Here is a 20,990-nt window from a genome sequence, read left to right on the forward strand (position 1 = left end):
ACTAAGTCTATCTACCTGGGCGGCTTCACTGTAACCCTTAAGCGAGCCTTCTTTGAGTACTGCTATAGCGCCGCGATGCCTGTGGGCTGTAGTGCGCTCTACAAATACAAATAAATAAATAAAAATGACACTCAGCTCATTTTCAGGCTACTGTCAGCCACCTCTCCTTCTCTCATCTCTGACTGTCTGTCTGCTATCCAGGAGTGGTGTGCCGCCAATGATCTCTGCCTTAATGCCAGCAAGACTGAGATTCTCCTCATCGGCACACCCGCTCCCGCCTTTCCTGTCACTCTCTGGCCAGCCTCTCTTAGCTCTCTTCCTGCTACCACCTGCGAGGCTAAAAGCCTCGGGGTCATCTTCGACTCCACACACCTCTGACGTCTCTAAGAAGTCACACTACCAGCTGCACCTCCTCAGAGGTATTTTCCCTTTCCTCTCCTTCCCTCAGAAGCTTACTGTCTCCAGAGCTCTGGTTCTCTCTAGGTGGGACTATTGCAACAGCCTCTTTCTAAATCTGCCTGCCCCTACTCTCCGCCCTCTGCAACTCATCAGAACAGAACTGCAAGACTTGTCCTTGACCTCAAGCCCAGGGATCGTATCTCTCCAGGACTGAAATCTCTGCACTGGCTCCCAGTGGCTTGCGATGATTAAGTTCAAAACCCTTTGCATTGTCCACAAGGCCTTCTGGGGCCTGGGGCCTCAATACCTTCAACTCTCTCTTCCTAAATATCTTCCTTCTCAAGCTCTTCACTCATCCGCCTCCAACTCCCTCAGGGTCAGTCGCTTCTCCAAGCAACGAGTTAGTGGTAGATCTCTTTCTTCGGCTGGGTCCGCCCTCTGGAACTGTCACAGCTGCGGCTTCCAGGCCCAGGAGTGGCGCGAACCAACCACCCCCTCCAAGGTCTCAGCGCCTGCAAGGCAAAGCTTACACAAGGCTCTGAGACCCTAGCGGGGAAAGAGGGTTAGGATCTCGTCGGTTGGATAGGTAGAATCATGCAGGATCACCGGAAAGAGGGTTGGGAAAAGGGGGAGTGGTTAGGGAAGGGAAAACACAGGGAAACACAATGCAGTACAATTATACTACGTTTTCATTCACAACTTTAGGCAACCAGAAGAGACTTATCTCTGGGGTGAGTGCTGGCCTCCTGCCTGCGCACTCTCAGGTCCGGAATCCGGAGCAGAATCAGTGCTGCAAAAAGAGTGACAGTTACTGACTAGTGTGTCACCTCACATACCACACACACATTATTGGTTGGTACAGAGTACAAGGTTATGCTCTTGCTTCGGCTGCTGCTGCGGCCCACTACAGGGTTAAATATCTGGGCTACAGCCCGTTCAATGCGGATCTACGCCGCGTGTGGCTCCGCGGTGAAATGCGTGCGTCTGGCCACTACGGGGTTAATAAGTTGTCTGATATGGGCTACTGCCCATTCCATGCGGATTTAAGCCGCGCGTGGCTCCGCGATGAAATGCGTGCGGTTCCTGGCCAGTGCAGCCCCCAACTCGATCCGTTAGTTGAGGCGAGTGTTTTTAGTGTGCCGGGAGCAAGCTGCGATATGGTCAAGAACCGCAGGCGTCTCAAACGCGCCTGCGCTGGTAGCCGCGGCACGTGGCTAATTTAATATGCAAATCGTATGCACTGCTCGCGTTATGGATGCGGGCTGAAATCGGGTAGCAACCCGAAGCGCTATAGCCTATGGAGCCTAGGACTTAGCTTGCTGGAGCAGGGGGAGCGGGAACCCTGGGCGATGCCCCCCTGTGCATGCCCCTCACTGCCAACTCAGCTCTCCCTCTCTCTCTACGGTGCGGCGCTGGGCTGGCTTCCCCCGTGTGACCTTGACTACCCGAGCCCACGGTACTTAGCTTTTGCAGGCGAGGGGCCTGGAGTGAAGTCAGGTGGGGCGTGGCCCCTCGTGTTGAACCCCGTGCTCGGAGCTCCCTGGAACACGTCTTCCTCGGTGAGACTTCGTAGCACAAGCCCCGTGCCTTTTGCTGCGTGCGCATGCGTGCGCGTGTCACGCCCAACGTGGGCCTTGGAAAGTAGTTCCTGGCCCAGGGCTTCCTGGGTAATGTAGTCTGTAGGCGATTTTGTCTGAAATAGGGACAGAAAAGCCCTTTATACGGCTGGATTCTTTTGCCTTTGACTTGATTTTGCACACAGTGTTCAAACAGAAGTCTGTGGGCCCTGATAGGGTCCTGCACACAGAGTCCTAGACTCTGTTTCATGACAGTACTCCCCCCCCCCGCGCAGAAGGATCTGGGTTTAGGTTTGTCTGGGTAGTTACGATGAAATGTTTTTATCAAACGTGGAGCATGTATATTACGAATTGGTTCCCAAGATCGCTCCTCGGGCCCATAACCCACCCAATCCACCAGATAGTAGAACCCATCCTTACGTTGTTGGGAATTCATAATTGCTTTCACTTCATACTCGGGATGTCCCTGCACTAAAACAGGTGTTTTTTTTTTAGTGCGTATGGTGGATGGGGCTGGTTTCAGTAAGGACACATGAAATGTAGGGTGGATCTTTATTTGACTGGGTAGATTCAACCTCACTGCCACTGGATTGACTATAGCGGATATAGTAAATGGGCCAAGGAACCTGGGTTGTAATTTACGAGGTCCTGGCAACTTAACGTTGCGTGTGGATAACCAAACCCAATCTCCTACCTTGTACAATGGGCCTTCTCGTCTTTTTTTATCTGCATAGGTTTTATAGGTTTGTTTTGCTTCCTGGAGATTTTTTTGTATCTGAGACCAGACATATTGGGCATGAGTGTGGTGTCCTAACAAGGTGGGCAACTGTATCAATTGGGGGCCAGCGGCGGTGGGCAAAACCCTTGGGTGAAGGCCATATACTCCAAAGAACGGAGTATGTTTTGTGGAACTGTGCACGGTATTGTTATAAGTCAGTTCAGCTAACCACGCATATTGCACCCACGAAGTTTCTGCACTGGTGGCATAACAGCGTAAGTATTGCTCTAAACCCTGATTTACCTTTTCGGTCTGGCCGTCAGTTTCAGGATGGTACCCTGAGGACAGACTTGCTTGCATGCCGATCAACTGGCAGAAAGCCCGCCAGAAGCGGGAGGTAAATTGAGGACCCTGATCGGTGATTATTCGATTGGGTAAACCATGTAAACGTACCACGTTTTGCAGAAACAGTTCAGCGAGTTCACCAGCCGTGGGAGCCCCTTTACACGGGATGAAGTGACTCATTTTTGTAAGAGAGTCAACCACAACTAGAATCGAGGTGTGACCCTGAACCGATGGTAAATCTACAATCAGGTCCATGGTTACTGTATGCCATGGTGTTGGTGGGGTAGGTAAAGGCTGCAGTAGACCCGCCGGTTTCTGATGACTAGCTTTTTGTCTTCCACAAATGTCACAACCTGATACATATATTCTAATGTCCCTGTTCATAGTGGGCCACCAAAAGTGCCGAGCCACGTTACATTGAGTTTTTGATATTCCCGGATGACCACCTGTTGGGGCATCGTGACACCATTGCATAACTTCTTGTTGAAGTGCTGTCGTAGGTAGGTAAAGTGCCTTGGCATAATAGGGGAGCCCATTCTGCAATGAGTGCTGCGCCCCTCTGGAACACCAATTGTGCAAGTCCTGTATTGACATAGCCTTAAGAACATCCTCGAAGATATTAGGCCTACCCACGACTCCTATGATACTCGAATCTGGGATAATTGGGCGAGATTTTATCTCTTCCTTAGCATCCCCTTTGGGATATCGTGACAACATATCGGCTTTTTTGTTATGTGTGCCAGGACGATAGGTGACAATGAAGTCAAAGTCAGCAAAAAATAACGCCCAACGTAACTGACGCGGACTGAGAGTCTTTGCTGTCTTTATAAATTGTAAGTTGCGGTTATCAGTTATAACCGTCACTGTATGTCGAGCCCCTAAGAGATAATGTTGCCATTCTTCGAATGCTGTTTTCACAGCCAACAACTCTCTGTCTGCGATGGTATAGTTGATCTCCGCCGGGAGTAGTTTTCAGGAATCAAACGCCACTGGATGCAATAACCCTGTCTGTGGATCCCGTTGTGACAATACCGCTCCTAGGGCATGGCTGGAGGCGTCTGTCTCTACTATAAAAGGCAAAGCAAGGTCTGGGTGTCTTAACACCGGAGCTGAGGTAAAAGCCTGTTTTAACCGGCGAAACCCTTGCTCTGCAGCCTCGTTCCATTGATATGTTTTTCCTTTTTTCAACAATGCCGTAATTGGGGTTACAAGTTCAGAGAAGTTCTTTATAAAGCACCTGTAGAAATTTGCAAATCCTAAAAAGGCTTGCACTTCTTTGACCGTTGTGGGAGCTGGCCAATCCAAGACTGCCTGAACTTTTCGCTGGTCCATCTGTACCCCAGCAGGTAATAGGAAGTACCCCAAGAATTCTACAGTGGTCCGATGAAATTCACATTTTTCTATTTTGACATACAGACGGTGTTCTCTCAACCTCTGCAGTACTGCCTTTACATGTTTTATGTGTTCCTGCAAGTTCTGAGAGTAGATCAGTATGTCGTCTATGTATACCGCCACAAACACGTCCAAGTATCCGTGCAACACTTCGTCTAGAAAGTGCTGAAAAGCCGCAGGAGCGTTACAGAGGCCGAACGGCATGACCTGGTATTCGAACAGGATGAATTTGGTACGAAATGCCGTTTTCCACTCGTCCCCTGAGCGAACCCTGACCAAGTGGTGTGCACCCCGCAAGTCCAACTTAGTATAAATCGTTGCACTACGCACCTGATCTAAAAGGACTGGTATCAACGGTAATGGGTAACGGTTTTTTATGGTAATTCTGTTCACCCCGCGATAATCTATACACGTTCTCAAGTCCCCGGTCTTCTTTGGTATGAAGAAGAGGGGGGACGAGACGGGTGAATTAGAATGCCTAATGAACCCATTCCGCAAATTTGTGTCTATGTAATTTTTTAAATGCTCAGTTTCAGCCTCTGTAAGCACGTATATCCTGCTACAGGGCAACACTGCCCCTGGCTCCAAGTCAATGCGACAGTCAAATGGCCTATGGGGAGGCAATGTCTCTGCGGCTTGTTTACTGAATACATCTTCATACTCCCGATATTCCGGGGGTAGGGAACTCAAATCTATACCTTCTGTGGTTGCAAGACCTGTGCCCACTTCTGGGTTCTGCCTTGGTGACTGCTCTAGTTCACCCGCGACATAGTGGGCTGAACACTTTGAGGAAGTTAAAGAAACCTTTCCTGTGGACCAAGTCACAAGCGGATTGTGTTTACAAAACCATGGGAGACCTAAGATTATACCAAATTGAGGTGCCGCAATTAAATCGAATTGGATTTCCTCCAAGTGCTTGGACTGACTTCGTAAAGTTAACACCTGTGTACAATGAGTAATGGGTCCTGAATGCAAGGCCGTACCATCGACAGCCCTTACAACTTCTGGTGTGGTTTTATTGGACAAAGGCACTCCCAACTTTTTAGCATACTCTATATCAATGAAGTTACCCGTGGCCCCAGAGTCTAAAAGGAGGGAGACATGAACCTCCTTACCCAGAAATCCTAACTCCCCCGGCATACTGACAAGGGGGGCAAAATTAACGAACCTGATGGCTGGGGTAACTTTTTTCTTTTGGCCCGACCGCACTACCCCTACAACTGCCGAGCCGAGGCGTTTCCCTGTGACTTGGGTTTGTTAGGACATTCCTTTACAAAATGCCCAGTAGCTCCACAATATAAACATAAGCCTTCCTTGCGGCGGCGTTCCGTTTCTTCTTTGGCAAGTGGGCCTCGTGTAGAACCAATTTGCATAGGTTCATCCATCACACTTTTATCTGGGGGGACGGAAGATCGAGATGCACGATACTGATCAAACCTAGCTATGGGTCTCACTTCCCCTCGCCTCTTATCTCCTCGGCGCTCCGCTTGACGGTGATCTAAGCATAGCGCAAGATCCATCATGGCTGCAATTTGCACTGAGTCAAAAATGTTTGGTACTTCTGGGGATCCCCTGAGTATCTTTCGGGCGTAGCCAATGGCACCACAGCTTCTGGAAAAACGTGGACCTGCACGGGAGACGGCCCCGCAGAGGCACTGGGAAGGGGGGACGCCTGAGCAGTCAAACTTCGCACTTGTGTTGCGAGTACCGCATAGTCGTGCCTAGTGGCAGTGAGCTCGGCTTGTAAATCTTGCAAGACTTTCGTAAGTTCCTCCATGGTTGGCCCGTACCACCCAGGGGCCTGATTCACTTGGCTTGTGCTTCTGTCACAGCTGCGGCTTCCAGGCCCGAACCAACGACCCCCTCCAAGGTCTCAGCGCCTGCAAGGCAAAGCTTACACAAGGCTCTGAAACCATAGCAGGGAAAGAGGGTTAGGATCTCGTCGGTTGGATAGGTAGAATCATGCAGGATCACCGGAAAGAGGGTTGGGAAAAGGGGGAGTGGTTAGGGAAGGGAAAACACAGGGAAACACAATGCAGTACAATTATACTACGTTTTCATTCACAACTTTAGGCAACCAGAAGAGACTTATCTCTGGGGTGAGTGCTGGCCTCCTGCCTGCGCACTCTCAGGTCCGGAATCCGGAGCAGAATCAGTGCTGCAAAAAGAGTGACAGTTACTGACTAGTGTGTCACCTCACATACCACACACACATTATTGGTTGGTACAGAGTACAAGGTTATGCTCTTGCTTCGGCTGCTGCTGCGGCCCACTACGGGGTTAAATATCTGGGCTACAGCCCGTTCAATGCGGATCTACGCAGCGCGTGGCTCCGCGGTGAAATGCGTGTGTCTGCCCATTACGGGGTTAATAAGTTGTCTGATATGGGCTACTGCCCATTCCATGCGGATTTAAGCCGCACGTGGCTCCGCGATGAAATGCGTGCGGTTCCTGGCCAGTGCAGCCCCCAACTCGATCCGTTAGTTGAGGCGAGTGTTTTTAGTGTGCCGGGAGCAAGCTGCGATATGGTCAAGAACCGCAGGCGTCTCAAACGCGTCTGCGCTGGTAGCCGCTGCACGTGGCTAATTTAACATGCAAATCATATGCACTGCTCGTGTTATGGATGCGGGCTGAAATCGGGTAGCAACCCGAAGCGCTATAGCCTATGGAGCTTAGGACTTAGCTTGCTGGAGCAGGGGGAGCGGGAACCCTGGGCGATGCCCCCCTGTGCGTGGCCCTCACTGCCAACTCAGCTCTCCCTCTCTCTCTACGGTGCGGCGCTGGGCTGGCTTCCCCCGTGTGACCTTGACTCCCCGAGCCCACGGTACTTAGCTTTTGCAGGCGAGGGGCCTGGAGTGAAGTCAGGTGGGGCGTGGCCCCTCGTGTTGATCCCGTGCTCGAAGCTCCCTGGAACACGTCTTCCTCTGTGAGACTTCCTAGCACAGGCCCTGTGTCTTTTGCTGCGTGCGCATGCGTGCGCATGTCACGCCCAACGTGGGCCTTGGAAAGTAGTTCCTGGCCCAGGGCTTCCTGGGTAGGCTATTTTGTCTGAAATAGGGACAGAAAAGCCCTTTATACGGCTGGATTCTTTTGCCTTTGACTTGATTTTGCACAAAGTGTTCAAACAGAAGTCTGTGGGCCCTGATAGGGTCCTGCACACAGAGTCCTAGACTCTGTTTCATGACAGGAACAACCTCCCAGGCTCCCTGAAACTTGAGGATAGCCACCTCTGGTTCCAGAAGCACCTCAAAACCTTCCTCTTTGCTTCTGCCTTTTCTCCTCCTCTCCCCTGCTGACCTCTTGGCTGAAACTGAAACTGCACTGGTTAACTGGCCACCCTCTGATCTCGGGCCCAGGTCCCTCCCCCGCCAGTCATACACACCTGCCCTGCCTGCCTGGCAACCCCTGCACTTGTAGACTGTTTCTGTATCCCTACAGTCTCACTACCAGCACTTGACACCTGATGTCTGCACTTACCTTTGCACTTGCCACCTGCTGGCCGCTACTTTTACTTATTGCTATTACACTATCTATTCCCATGTACTGCACTGTCCCTTCCCCCTCCCCCGCACTTTTCCCCTTCCCCCATCCCATGCACTTGATAGATCTGAATGATACCTGGCCTAGTAGGATCGTTGTCTGTCCTCCCTTTGTTCCACCTCCCTTGCCTCGTCGCGCCTTGAAACGCTTGTGTATAGGCGCGATAAAAATGCCATATCATATCGGCCTCCAACTCCCTCAGGGTCAGTCGCTTCTCCAAGCAGCGAGTTAGTGGTGAAGATCCCAGTGTTATTTCAGACTACTACCACAATTGCCTCACCCTCACAATTGATGAAGTAGCACCGATCAAAAGTAAAACATGCCGCACTGATAAAAGGGCCCACTTTTGGTTTAATGAAGAACTAGCCTCCTTAAGAAGAATCAAACGTTCTCTCGAACATGCCCATAACAAACAGCCCACCCCTGAGTCTGCAAAAGCCTACAAGGACTCTAATAAAATCTACAAGTCAGCCATCATATCCCACAAAGCCAATGCTTACAATACACGTATAAACAATGCCTCGTCTGATGCCAAAGAACTCTTCTCTATCATCAGAGAATTAGAAAATCCTACACCCAACTCCACTTCAGAAAAGGCCAGTAAGGAATGGTGCACCACCATTCAAGACGCCTTATCCGCGAAAATTACCTTACTACAAAATAAAATTACCACTAAAAGACAGCTCCTAGCTGACAAAAACCCCATAGACACAAACCCCACCTACCTCCCGCGATAAACCCAAGCCTCCCTTCCACTTCAGTCCAGTCTCCCAAGAAACTGTACTCAACACCATCACCAAACTCAAAGCTTCCAACTGCAAAGGCGATAGTGTCCCAGCTAAACTAGTGAAGGACTGCGCAAGCACACTCCCCCCCTATCATTACCAATTTTGTCAACTCCTCCTTCAACACAAATTCAGTCCCAGTCAGCATCAAAAAAGCATGGGTCACCCCACTCCTCAAAAAACCATCATTGGACCCCACATTACCCACAAATTACCGGCCTATAACAACGGTCCCTTTCCTACTCAAAATTATCGACAAAATAGCTTATACACAAATTCAAGCACACCTTGAACAGAACCAGCTGATAGGAACCAGACAATCAGGCTTCAGGCCCAACCATAGTACGGAAACAGCACTCCTAGACCTCAAAATCCAGATGGACACTATTAGAGATTCAGGTAAACTCTGCATTCTCCTGTTGTTAGACCTCTCTGCTGCTTTTGACCTCGTGGACCATGATAAACCCTGTACATCCCTAGCCAATGACTTTAATTTCTCTAACGATGCCACAAAGTGGGTGAAATCTTTCCTGGCTGAACGTACTTCCAGAGTGGCCATAGGCAAGGAAGCTGCCGACCCAATACCAGTACCCATAGGAGTTCCCCAGGGCTCATGCCTCTCCCCTACACTTTACAATGCTTATACCAAGCTCCTCTTCTCTGCCCTTGACGATATGGGTGTCATCTACACCAATTTTGCAGATGACGCCCAGATCCTCATACCCATCACAGGCAACTATGACCAAGGCACCATAGTCCTTAACACAAATTACACAATCATCCAAAACTGGATGGCATTGAACAGTCTCTGTCTCAATGATGAGAAAACTGAAATTCTCATTGTGGGATCCCCAACTAAAATCGCCTCACTTCACCTGGACTACACCACCATCAACATAGACGGATCTCCAATCCCAGTTCTCAAGCAAGTCAAAACTTTAGGGGTCCACCTAGACGCTAACCTCACAATGACCAAACACATCAGCACCCTCTCTTCATCCACAGCATACACGTCCAAACTGATTGCATTAAGCCGCCAATTCCTGACCCCAACCAACTGCCTTACATTAGCCAGAGCGCTGGTATTATCTAAATTGGATTACTGCAATGTACTTCTGCTAGGTAGCTCTAAGGCTAACATCAGTAAATTGCAACTTATGCAAAACAAAGTTCTAAGAGCAGCATTAGGAATAAAAAAATCTGATCACATCTCAAAGATTAGGAAAAATGCACATTGGTTACCAATTGAAGCAAGAATAATCTTCAAAACCCTATGTATTACACACAAATGCCTGACTAAAAAAGCATCCATGTATCTGATTAATGTAGTACAGAAACAAGAAAGCATCAGAACACTATGTTCTAATGACAACCACTACCAAATGATTTCCCGCTACAAAAACACCAGAGCGGGGGGAAGCAGTTTCCGTGTACTAGCACCACATCACTGGAACTCTCTCCCTACCCACATAAAAAAGACACCACATTCCCCAGCTTCAAAAAGCAATTGAAAACTGGTTATTCAACCACTACTAATACCCGTCTCTCACCTGTACTAGCCCAATGATTAGCTTTTTAATCAGCAACCCGGATTGTACCTAACCTGTATGATGTATGTACCGATGTAATGTATGACTCGTATGCCTGCTTGACATGCTTCCTGTTTTCCTTCTACAAGCCTTTCCTTTACTGTAAGACTAATTATTAAGATGTCTGTAACCACGCCGTGATACCCCAGGGTCTGGGCGTGTAACAAATGTAAAAAATAAATAAATAAAATAAGTGGTAGATCTCTTTCTTCGGCTGGGGCCGCCCTCTGGAACATCGTCCCTTCCTCCCTGAAACTTGAGGAGAGCCACCTCTGGTTCCGTAAGCACCTAAAAACCTTCCTCTTTGCTTCTGCTTTCTCTCCTCCTCTGTCCTGCTGAACTCCTGGCTGAAACTGCACTGGTTACCTGGCCACCCTCTGATCTCAGGCCCAGGTTCCCTCCCCCGCCAGTTGCCCACCCGCACTGCCTCCCTGGCAACCCCCAAACTTGGGGACTGTTTTCTGTATCCCTACAGTCCCCTACTGGCACTTGACACCTGATTTCTGCACTTACCCTTGCACTTGCCACCAGCTGGCCGCACTTTTATTTATTGCTGTTATTTATTCTATTTTTTATTGTGGTTCCCATGTACTGCACTTTCCCCTTCCCCCTTCCCATGCACTTGCGTGATCTCAATGACACCGGGACTAGTAAGGTCGGTGTCTCTGTCTTCCCTCTGTTCCTTTGTCTCGTCACACCTTGAAACACATGTGTACAGGCGCGTTATAAATGCCATATCATATCATATCAGATGGAGTGATTATGAAATAGCAAATATTATGCCAAAGCTAGTATTGGCTGCGTGCAAAAGAGTAAAACCGGGACAAAGGTCTTGAACAAACACGCCTGGGTTACACTTGCTACAGGAGGTATAAAAGAAGAGGACAGACACAGAGAGAAAGCAGTACGCCACAAGGGGGAGAGGCGACACTGACCAAGAGACCTGAAAACTAAGGGGTTTGTGAAAACTAGTGAGAGGGCCTGGCAAACTGGAAAGCAGTGATAGGCTGACAGAGTATCGGACTGGGCATGCACTAGAGAAGGGGGGAAAGGACTAGACTGGTGGGGTACAGCAGGGTAAGTCAGGGACAGCAGATACAGGAAAGAAGGGAGGGCACGTTCAGGATAAAGAAAACGATATAACGTAGTCAATAAAAGAACTGAGAAAAGAGGATAGAGGGAAAAAGAAAAGCGTGGACAGAGAGTAATAACGAACGGCGAACACAGGATACATAGAGGGAGGAATAGGGGAGGGGAAGGGAAAGGGTGTTGGTGAACAGCGGCCGCGGGCACCATGGTTGCCCTCAGCGCAGCGTTACTGGTGCTGGCTGTGACCCTCCTGGCTGTGCAGTATTTCAAGCTTCAATGGTCCAGGGGCAGGTTTCCACCCGGACCGAACCCACTCCCCCTCATCGGCAACATGTGGACCCTGAGATTCGAGCTTCGCCACGACAAGCTCATGCAGGTACCGTACTCTCGCGAGACCTATCATGGTTCGTTTAAGTTTAAGGAAATCCTAGCTCAGTGTGTCGTGTATTGCATGCATCTGCCAGCGTTTACATCATACTAGTTATGTGACCTGGCAAACCATTAGTGCCAGGTCTGCAGCTTGTGGAGAGCTTTGTACATTGGTCTATGTGTTATTTTTTTGTATTGTACTGTTTCAGGAGCGGACCTAGCTCGAGGGCAGCAGAGAGCTGCACACAGTGTGGGTAGCCAGCATCTGGGCTGGCATCTTTTAACAGTAGCTCAGTATTGTGAGTTGGGGTTTGTGTGTCGCAGTATTGTGGGTTGGGGTCTGTGTTTTAGTATGTGCATCCGGTGGAATTAGTGCTTGTTTGTGAAGAAGAAGGAGACGAAATAAACACGATATAAGCATAAAAAAGAAGACAATCGCATTATGTACATTTATTATAAGTCTGAAACAATTGGCTCTCCAGGTGTTTTGGCCTACAAGTCCCATCAGCTCTAGTCATAGTCAATGGTGAGGGATCATGGGAGTCATAGTTCACAATATCTCAGAGCTGCAGCTTGTAAACCCCTATGAATAGGCCTAAGAGGGTAGAGGTTAGTGGGTTTTTCTTTGGATTGGCTAGCTGCGTGTCAGCTGCCTTGTCCAGTTGGACTCCTGGAGAGGAGCGATCGTATTCTAGTGGGAAGCCTGGGTGGTAATCCGGGGCAGAGCCCATCTCCAAATCTTGGGGGGCTGAATGGCAGTTATAAAAGTTGGTATTAAAGCCGCTGTGCTGTGAAACCCACCCCTTAAACCTTGCCTAGCAAGAAAGTTGGCACTGCCCATGGGGGGTGGGGAGGTGGTTATTATAGTGCAAACAGTAACATGTCAAATGTGCTGGCTGATCACTGAGAAATGTCTGTGGGTAGAGTCAGGCAAATTGGATTTGCTCAGCCACCATGTCTTGGAGTCAGCATTCTCTAATAAATGCCCTTGAAGGGGCACAATGTAGATTCAATGTCAACATGGCTGGACCATAGTTGTGGACCAGCGCTCCTTCTGTAAAGTATGCTCCCCGCCATTTTCATTGCATTATCAGCACCAGGTGGGCATACATTCCACTGAACCTCCTCCCCCGGCTCTGTGCTGAAAGCTTGCCTGCATCTTTGCTGCCTGCATAGAATGTTCATGCAGTGGAGAGGCATGACACCCTGTGGATTCCACCTGTGCTTTACACCGCTTAGAACCTACATTGCGACTGGCATTACTGCTTAGAACCCACGTGGCAGCTGGCATTACTGCTTGTTAGGTTGAGCTATTAGGTGTCGGTTATGACACCTATAAGCCAAAACTATTGCATTACAGTACAGAGAGGGAGGAATGGCATATGAGGAGGGGCACAGCCTGTAGCTGTTGTTTGGTTATGTTCCCACCCATTGACTGCCCATGGCCATGCTAATCCCTATGACCATTCCCACCTATTCCTGCATCTTCCCGCCCAAACCTCTCCTCATGGGAACTCTTTGAGCTTGCTTTAATCAAGCCTTACCATCAAACTTTGCACTCAAAGTGTCTGCCAGTGTTTTTTCACTGCAGTCTTCTGAGAGTTAATGACTTCATTGGACTGTAAAGCCCCTACTGGGTTAATAAAAGCATCTTACCAGACCTGCCTTCAGCCACTCCATTTATAAGCACTCTGCATGTCCTTCACAGAAGTTCTGTTAAAAACAAGCATTGGCAAAGCCAACAGTTTTGACTTTTGTTTAAGTATTAAGGTTTTGCCAGGCACTGCTATTGGATGCCCAGGTACTCGCACCATTTTGCACTCACTACCATCAAAGGTTAGTTAATACCACTTCCGCAGGAGAGTAGACAGTATTGCAAGAGTGTGGGGGGGGAGCCACGAAAAAAGTCCTGCTACTTCCCCCCAAATACAGTGCGTGCAATTCCATATGGTCTCATTTGCTCCCACAACCCGCCCACTCTGCCCCAATCTACTTTTTTGGTAACATTAGTGGTACATGGCATTTTAGCACATAACAAAAAAAAGAAAACTTCAGAATCATTACAGATGCAGGAAACACATCTATTAGAGCTCTGTCCAGGCGATCTGGGTCAAAATACATACAAACCTCATAATTTGCATATGGCTTGCACCAACAGAAATGACTTCACAGAAAAGGACATTGCAAGGAGCATCATCGGTCTTTGATACTTGGAGGCACCATGCAAGTGACTTTATAATAAGTTGCCATAAGTTTTACCAAGTGGCAGGTAACTTTGCAATGCAAAATACCTAAATTGCACTATTGTTATATATGGAGCAACTCTATAGTCAGGCTTTTTTTTTTAAAATAACAGCATGATATATTAACATAAGCTCTGATGTGAATCAGAGAGCTGCAGATAAGACACAGTGTAATTAAATGATCTGCCCAGGATCACACACTTTGGCTAAATGGTGAAACCGGGATGTGGACAATTTTAGCAACTGAGCACATTTTCACAGGTTTAGTTGATATAGATATTTATTAAGGTCTCCCTTTGTATTTCATTTGCTTAAACAATACTTTATTTATAGCAATGCCTCGGAAGCAAAGCACATTACATAAGAAACTACCCTTTCATAATTAACTTTACACTATATACATCATCATAGAAATATATTGAGCAATAAGAGGATGGCTTCAGTTTTATTCTCCCCATCCTGCATGCAAAGTCACAATAGCGTCATGCAGATTAATGTTAGCCTAACAAATCCCCCTTGGGTAAAGCCATAGTCATTATTTCATAAAACCTGCAGCATGATGCACCCTTCTCCCTGCTGATCACTCCTTCCCATGCACATTTCTAAAGGGCCAAACGTTCCTGCTAATAGTCCCCCCTCCCTCCCATCAGTGCCTAATGGCTCACATTGAAATGCTCTGTTAACACAGAGCAACGTGAGAGCCCCTCTGCAGCCCGGAGCTCCTTGGGACATTGTCCTGGCAGTTGGACACTGTTCCCGTTCGGAAAGGGTAAGGTGTCCTGCTGCCAGGAAAATGACCGTGCTGGGCAGGAATTGCTCAGCACACGTTGTCCTCCCAGCGGGACACCTTTCCCGTTGGGCACCATCATTAAGGTGTTGGACAGAAGAGGTGTCCCACTGACAAAAGTCCTGGTCAGGCTCTCAAAACAGCCTGTGGGGGGCTGCTTGCCCTCTCTGTCCCTCCCACCCCCCGCTCGGTACGCCACTGCACTACGGCTGTGCCTGGCAAGTGTCTTTCCCATGCCTACACAAAAGCCCAAACTGCATTGCCAATGCTTGTTTTTAGTTAGGGAAGCCAAAAGTCACAGAGACTTGGGCCATTCCGATTTGCATGCCTTTTTTACATCCCTAAGAAAACAATCAGAATTAAAGTGGGCCACCGATATACATGTGTTATCGGCCGCGGCACTCACCAGGTATATTACAGGCCACCTACAATGAGTCCCTCCGCCTCCGGGGTCCGGGTTTTAGCACCTTGCCGGAGGTGCACTAGTTTGCTTGGGGGAGTTTTCCATAGTTGTGGTGCTGGACCCTGTATTCACTGAGCTTTTCACATCTCCTTTTTGGGTCTGCCTTGAAAGAGGTTGATTTTTCACAAAACGAATGCCTACTATTCACATGGACTGTTATCCAGACAAACAACCGTCGGCCAGTCAGACTTAGGGTGCCACTCGCCTTTATTTATGAAAGACAGTCAAGAAATGAGGCCCTCCGTCCGTTGTCAATGTTAATATACTTTGCACATGGCATTCGTTCGTTTTTTAGCTGAAGCAACGTTTACAGGTCAAACTGAACCTGATGGAGCTGCAGAAAAGGAAAGCTGCTCACCCTGCTACTGCTTCGAAGGAGGTTTGGCTGCCTCCCCTAGGTGTACGCTTCCCTGGTGGGGGTGAAGGGAGGGGAGGTTTCCCTTTATGCTGCCCAGTTTACAGCCCCTCTTACCTTCACACATTGGTCCTTCCTAATCCCTGGTTTTGGAGCCTGGAGAATGGAACTTTAGAGTTCTGTCTGCTGCGTACCAAGGAATGAAAAGCACAAATGGATGCTAAACCTCCAGGCACCTGCGACTTTGACAATCGGACAGTTGTGTAGATGGGGACTTCACCTGCTGGACCCTGGCTGGATGGGAAGGGACCACCAGGCACAATAGAGAAGCATGAAGGCGCTGGACAAAGTATCCAAAAGCGAAAAACCCGCAATTACAGGGTCGCTGGGTTGGGCGGGCAGGGGGCGGCCAGCTGAGAAGGAGCAAGTGGATGACTGTTGGTACTGGCTCCCCCGTGGGGTGGGGGGGTGGAGGAGAGAGGTGGGGAGGTGGCTTTTGCTTGCTCAGGTGCGGCAGGGGAGGGGGCATGGAGGCACCAATCCTGGGGGCATAAATAGTGCCCTTTGGGGACGAGGTGAGCACAGGTGTTCACCTAGTCCTGTCGGATTGTCGCCGCCGTGCCTGCACTGCCGCCTGGAGCCCTCAAGCCACCTGGGAGTTCTTTTCACACCCTACCCACTCTGTTCTTAGGAGGAGGGGGGCCGGTGGGGGAGGACCATGGGGACAAGGAGATTCCTTTCTGTTGGACTCCAGAGCCGGAATGGGGCACAGTGACCGGAGGAGCCCGCCGGGGAAGGAGGCGCCTGTCCGGGGCAGCTAGACCCGGTCAGAAAGGGCGGCTGCCTCCCGGTGACGCCTCCAGTGAAGGGCATGGTGGGGAGGGGACAGATAGCCATGGTCCGCCTGGACCACTTGACAGCAGAGAATGTTGTGAATTATGTGGAAATTGTTGATAGTGTGTAATATTTGTAACCTCACATTTTTGGGAGTGCATTTATGATTTGCTGTGAGATAAAAAAAATGTGGCCGGTTTGTCATCCAAAGAAGTTATGTGTCACATATGTTCACTCTTCGCCTGGGCATGCCCCCTTGCACAGCCCACTGGCGGGTGCCAATGTGGCTAAGCTCTGCTTGGTTTGCTAAGAGACTGTCTGCTGGCCACGAGCCCCAGAAGAGGATGCAAGTGGTGGGCTAAGACGTGCTGCATGCAGCTTCAGCAGCACGGCCGCATCTGACTGCATTCACAACCATGGCTGTGCCTGAGTGCAACATCCCATCCATCTTGCTATTGGCAACAGGTAAGCCGGAGGTTGGCTAATGATAGTCAGCTGGTGTGAGGGAGAAACCAATGCCCAATACAGACACATACAGATTGCGCTGTTCCGAACAGTCTTACTGGGCTGTGGCACCACTGGACTGAGCACACTGAGATCTGGCAGCTGTGAGAAACCTGAGGGCATGCTCACATTTACTCCCCTTGGATCCTTTATGCAGGAGGCCAGGGAAAGGCCATCGCTTTTGGATAATTCCACTGCGGGTGGGCAAGCGAGGGAGGACCACCTGGATGGAGGGTTTTTGGGGTTCGGAAGTAGGATGCCCTTAGGTAAGATGCAGTATTCCACAATCTCCTTTCAGGAAGGAACCCCTATACCAGAGGTGATTATGGGATATTGTTCTCCATGTTCTCTTGTTCCAGAGAAGGACAGGAGATATTATCACCCCAGACGTTTCAGAAAGAGGAGGAGAAGGTTTGAGGATGAGGTACTTCGGGACAAAACACAGTGTTCCCCTTGTAATAACCAGCATAACCCTTCCCTGACCTTCAGGGATTCTTGTAGAGTAGTTCCCTTTTATTCCCCTCTTCGGGGTACACTCTAGTACTGAGATGAGGAAGAAGCCACTGAGAGTAATGAACACCACTTACTTTCACCACGTTGGTACTGAGATGAAGAAGATGATGAAAGAGGCACACCAATATACTGAACAACCATGTCCCACTAATATGTTCAGGCAAAGTCCGGTAACTGAAATCAGGTATACTCAGCTGTAACCTATGAAAGTGTCAGGAGAGTATAAAAGAAGTGGTCACTGGAAGGAAGGCGATTGAGTTGGGAAAGCAGCTGAGATGCCAGAGTCACCCAGGACCAGTCGGTGGAGAACGAGACCCAGAGATAGAGTCTGCACAGTAAGGCTTTGAGAAAATACATGGCGAAGGAGCCGTGTCTCCAGGGAGCTGGAGAAATCCAGAGAAGGGAGACGGAAGGTGTGCTGACACTTTTTTGAAGTGGTTCGGCGAAATGCTCATTCCCATGGGCTGAAAAGGGAGCCCAGGAGTGTCTTAGGGGCTGATGGCGAGGCCCTGACCCAGCAAGGAAAAGACGCTTCACCCATTTCCAGCGTGAAGCAAAGAACACAACCGGTGGGCTTCAACTAATAAGAAACCCGGTATGTCAAAGGCGCTAGTGTAAATAAGAAACCCGGTATGTCAAAGGCGCTAGTATAACTGACTGACCTTGTGTGAACGAATACATGTCCTCAATCTCTGAACAACGTTAAACAAATGAACAATGCTGAAAATAGAAGGCTAAGTGATACTTAGTGACAGAGTGGTCATGTATCAAAGGATATGTTCTCGAAAGCCTCTGGAAAGAAAGAAAGCCTTTTGATAAGCAGGGAAGCCACGCAAAAAGCAAAGTATGAGAAGAAATACTGAACTGAATGAAAATAAGCAAACTGCTAATCTAGAACATTGAATTGAATTAGAAAATAAGCACATTTCTAATTTTGAATGCTGAACTGAATGAAAATAAGCAAATTGATAATCTTGAAATATTGAACACCGAACTGAATGAAAATAAGCAAACTGCTTATATTGACCACTGAATGTAAATACAACAGCACATTGCGAACACTGAATATTTAACTAAATAAAACATCAAGAAGCTGCCTTTAAGAAACCACTTGTTTATTGAATATTGAGCTGAATGAAACAGCAAGAAGCTTGTAAGAAGCTTTTTGTTTATTGAATTTTGAACTACACAAAGAGAACTTCCTATTTTCCTTTTGTTGAACAACAACCACAGGATACCCTTATGGCACCCATGGGTGGGGGTACACCCTTGTACCTCGTATGTGTGTTTTTGGGCACCTGTGTGTTGCCCACAGATCAGGGTCTGGGCTGATGACAGCTACATGCTGACTTGGCAGTGGCCCTGAGTGTCCTCCATTTTTGGAACACCCAGGCACTGCCATAGGAATCATTGGATTCCCGAAGGAAGCTAAGATGGCCACTGTAGCCTCTTGGTTGCTATTGCTTGTACCTTGTTTCCCAAAGCCTTGGGAAGCCCTGACTCGGCCTCTTCCTCCTGAATGTCTATTGGTTGAAAATACCATATATGGCTCTGGGGTTGCCTCCTGTCAGACTGAATGGAACTTTCCCAGTGGCTCTGTGTTGTGCGTACACCCTTGGGGTGGGACCTGTGTGAATTGAGTCTGAAGTGAACTCACATTCTGTGTTATCAGTGTCTGCTTTCTGTGTGTGGCACAATGCCTGATACAGCCCTGACTAAAACAGACATGAATGCAGTGCAGTGTGCTGAAAGGATGGGTGCTTACCCCAATCCACATTCTTTGTTATGGGTGTCTGGGTGGAGTGAATGGCCTGAATGCCTGTGAGCCTGATTGGCTGCCTGTCTGCATGAATGCCCTTCTGCGTGATTGGTTGACTGAGCCTGGCTCAGCCTGAGTAAATGGGGAACACATGTGTATAACTAGGGTCCCTGCACTGACCACTTTGTTCAGAAGATGAAGTTGAAGCTGAAGCAAGAAGAAGTTAGTCCTTGAAGCCCAGCTGGAGGAGATGTATGCTGCTGCATTTTCTTTGTGTAATCCAAAAGCTACTATGTTCTTCTAAGGACTGATCCAGAGAGGACCTGCTAAGGAGACCTCTCCCCATGCTACGAGGGACCATTGTCCAACCTGCTACTCTTCATCTGAAGTGTCCTGTAAGCCAGTCTTGTGTGCCTGCCATCTGGAGAAAGGGTCTTTGTGAATCCAGAAGATGAGTACCCGGACATCTCGAGTCAGAGATGTCCATTGGTGTTACGTAGTGTCCAGAGGAGCGTTTGTGACCGCTGGAAGCCTGTTGTGTCTACCGCCCAGAAGATGGGGTACCCTGGCATAGTGCTGCTTGACACCCAGAGTTGCGAAATTTCCAAACTGCCTAAGGATACTTCAAGGGACATCCTTGCCATTATCACTGACCACTTTTCCCCACCGGAGAAAGTACATGGCTGCTGAGTGCTGAGGAATGTCTGCATGTGGGTTTCCCATCACCAGAATCTAAAAAAGACCCTCCAAGGGTCCAGATATGGTGCGGGTCCATGGTCGAATCCAGGTCGACAGAAGCCACCCAGAGGTCCGTCCTGCCTCTGCAGCACCGAAGTACCGAAATGTGGAAACCGTGATATTCTGAAACCTGACACCAAAAGTGACATATGCACCTGTGGCTGCCAGAAGTCATCAAGGGTTCCCATGAGTCTTATTCTCATCTGTCAAGCCTTTGAGGATCCCGCACCAAGTTTCATCTTCCCAGGACCTCTACCGTCGGAGAAATCATCGATCAACAGAGAGCACTGCAAAGAGCAAAACTGCTGCACTTCAGAAAGACTTTATTTCCATTTTACTTCTTGTACGCAGCATCCCACTGGCTCATTCTTCCAAGGGGGGTGGTCCATCCTCCAGGGGAATCGTCGAGTGAAACCGAGAAACTCTGCCACAAAGGTACTGTGATGAGGAAGAGCATCTTCTAGCCTTTGGAGTAGTTCAGAGGTCCCACATTCATCTTGGATCCTATTCTCCTGTGGCCTCTCAGGTACTTTGGGGTGGTAGAAGCTTAAATAACAACGTAGAGGGTTATTGAATGTTTTTGGACTGGACTGTAAAAGACAAGATAGGTTACTCCCTAACTTTTCCATTACAGGTTGCCCAGTTGGGGGGACCTTCACACGGAATTACTTATCTAGTCTAAAGAAAGTGTTCTGCCACTGCTCATAACTAACCTGCCTTTCTTCCCTAATCTATGCTGTTACACCTCACTTAAGAATTCTCATGCCTATTTAAAACTCTCTGCAGTTGTTGCATTTATAACTGAATTTAAGTATTGTGTGGTACCACATAGAGTGTACATATTTACCATTCTTTGAATAGAACTGCCCGAGTGTTATTATTTATATGTATATATATATATTCAGTAAAAAAGCTTTGTTAAAGGGACGTTATGGTTCAAAGTAAAACCAAAAAAACCCTGAAATTCGCTAGTTATGGTAAGGTAAGCAAC

At 48.5% G+C, this 20,990-nt stretch overlaps 1 protein-coding gene across 1 annotated transcript in view; it reads left to right on the top strand.

Moving 5' to 3' along the window:
• The first annotated feature begins 11,275 nt into the window (after positions 1-11,275).
• Positions 11,276-20,990, top strand: part of LOC138491959 (cytochrome P450 2J6-like) — a 207,434-nt gene continuing 197,719 nt past the window's right edge. The window contains exon 1 of the mRNA XM_069618846.1: positions 11,276-11,810. Within this exon, the coding sequence (XP_069474947.1) occupies positions 11,640-11,810 (171 nt within the window). The 5' untranslated portion in view covers positions 11,276-11,639. The remainder of the gene's footprint in view (positions 11,811-20,990) is intronic.

Source organism: Ambystoma mexicanum, chromosome 10 (assembly GCF_040938575.1).
Source record: "Ambystoma mexicanum isolate Mex_15411 chromosome 10, UKY_AmexF1_1, whole genome shotgun sequence".
In the NCBI taxonomy this organism is placed as follows: domain Eukaryota; kingdom Metazoa; phylum Chordata; class Amphibia; order Caudata; family Ambystomatidae; genus Ambystoma; species Ambystoma mexicanum.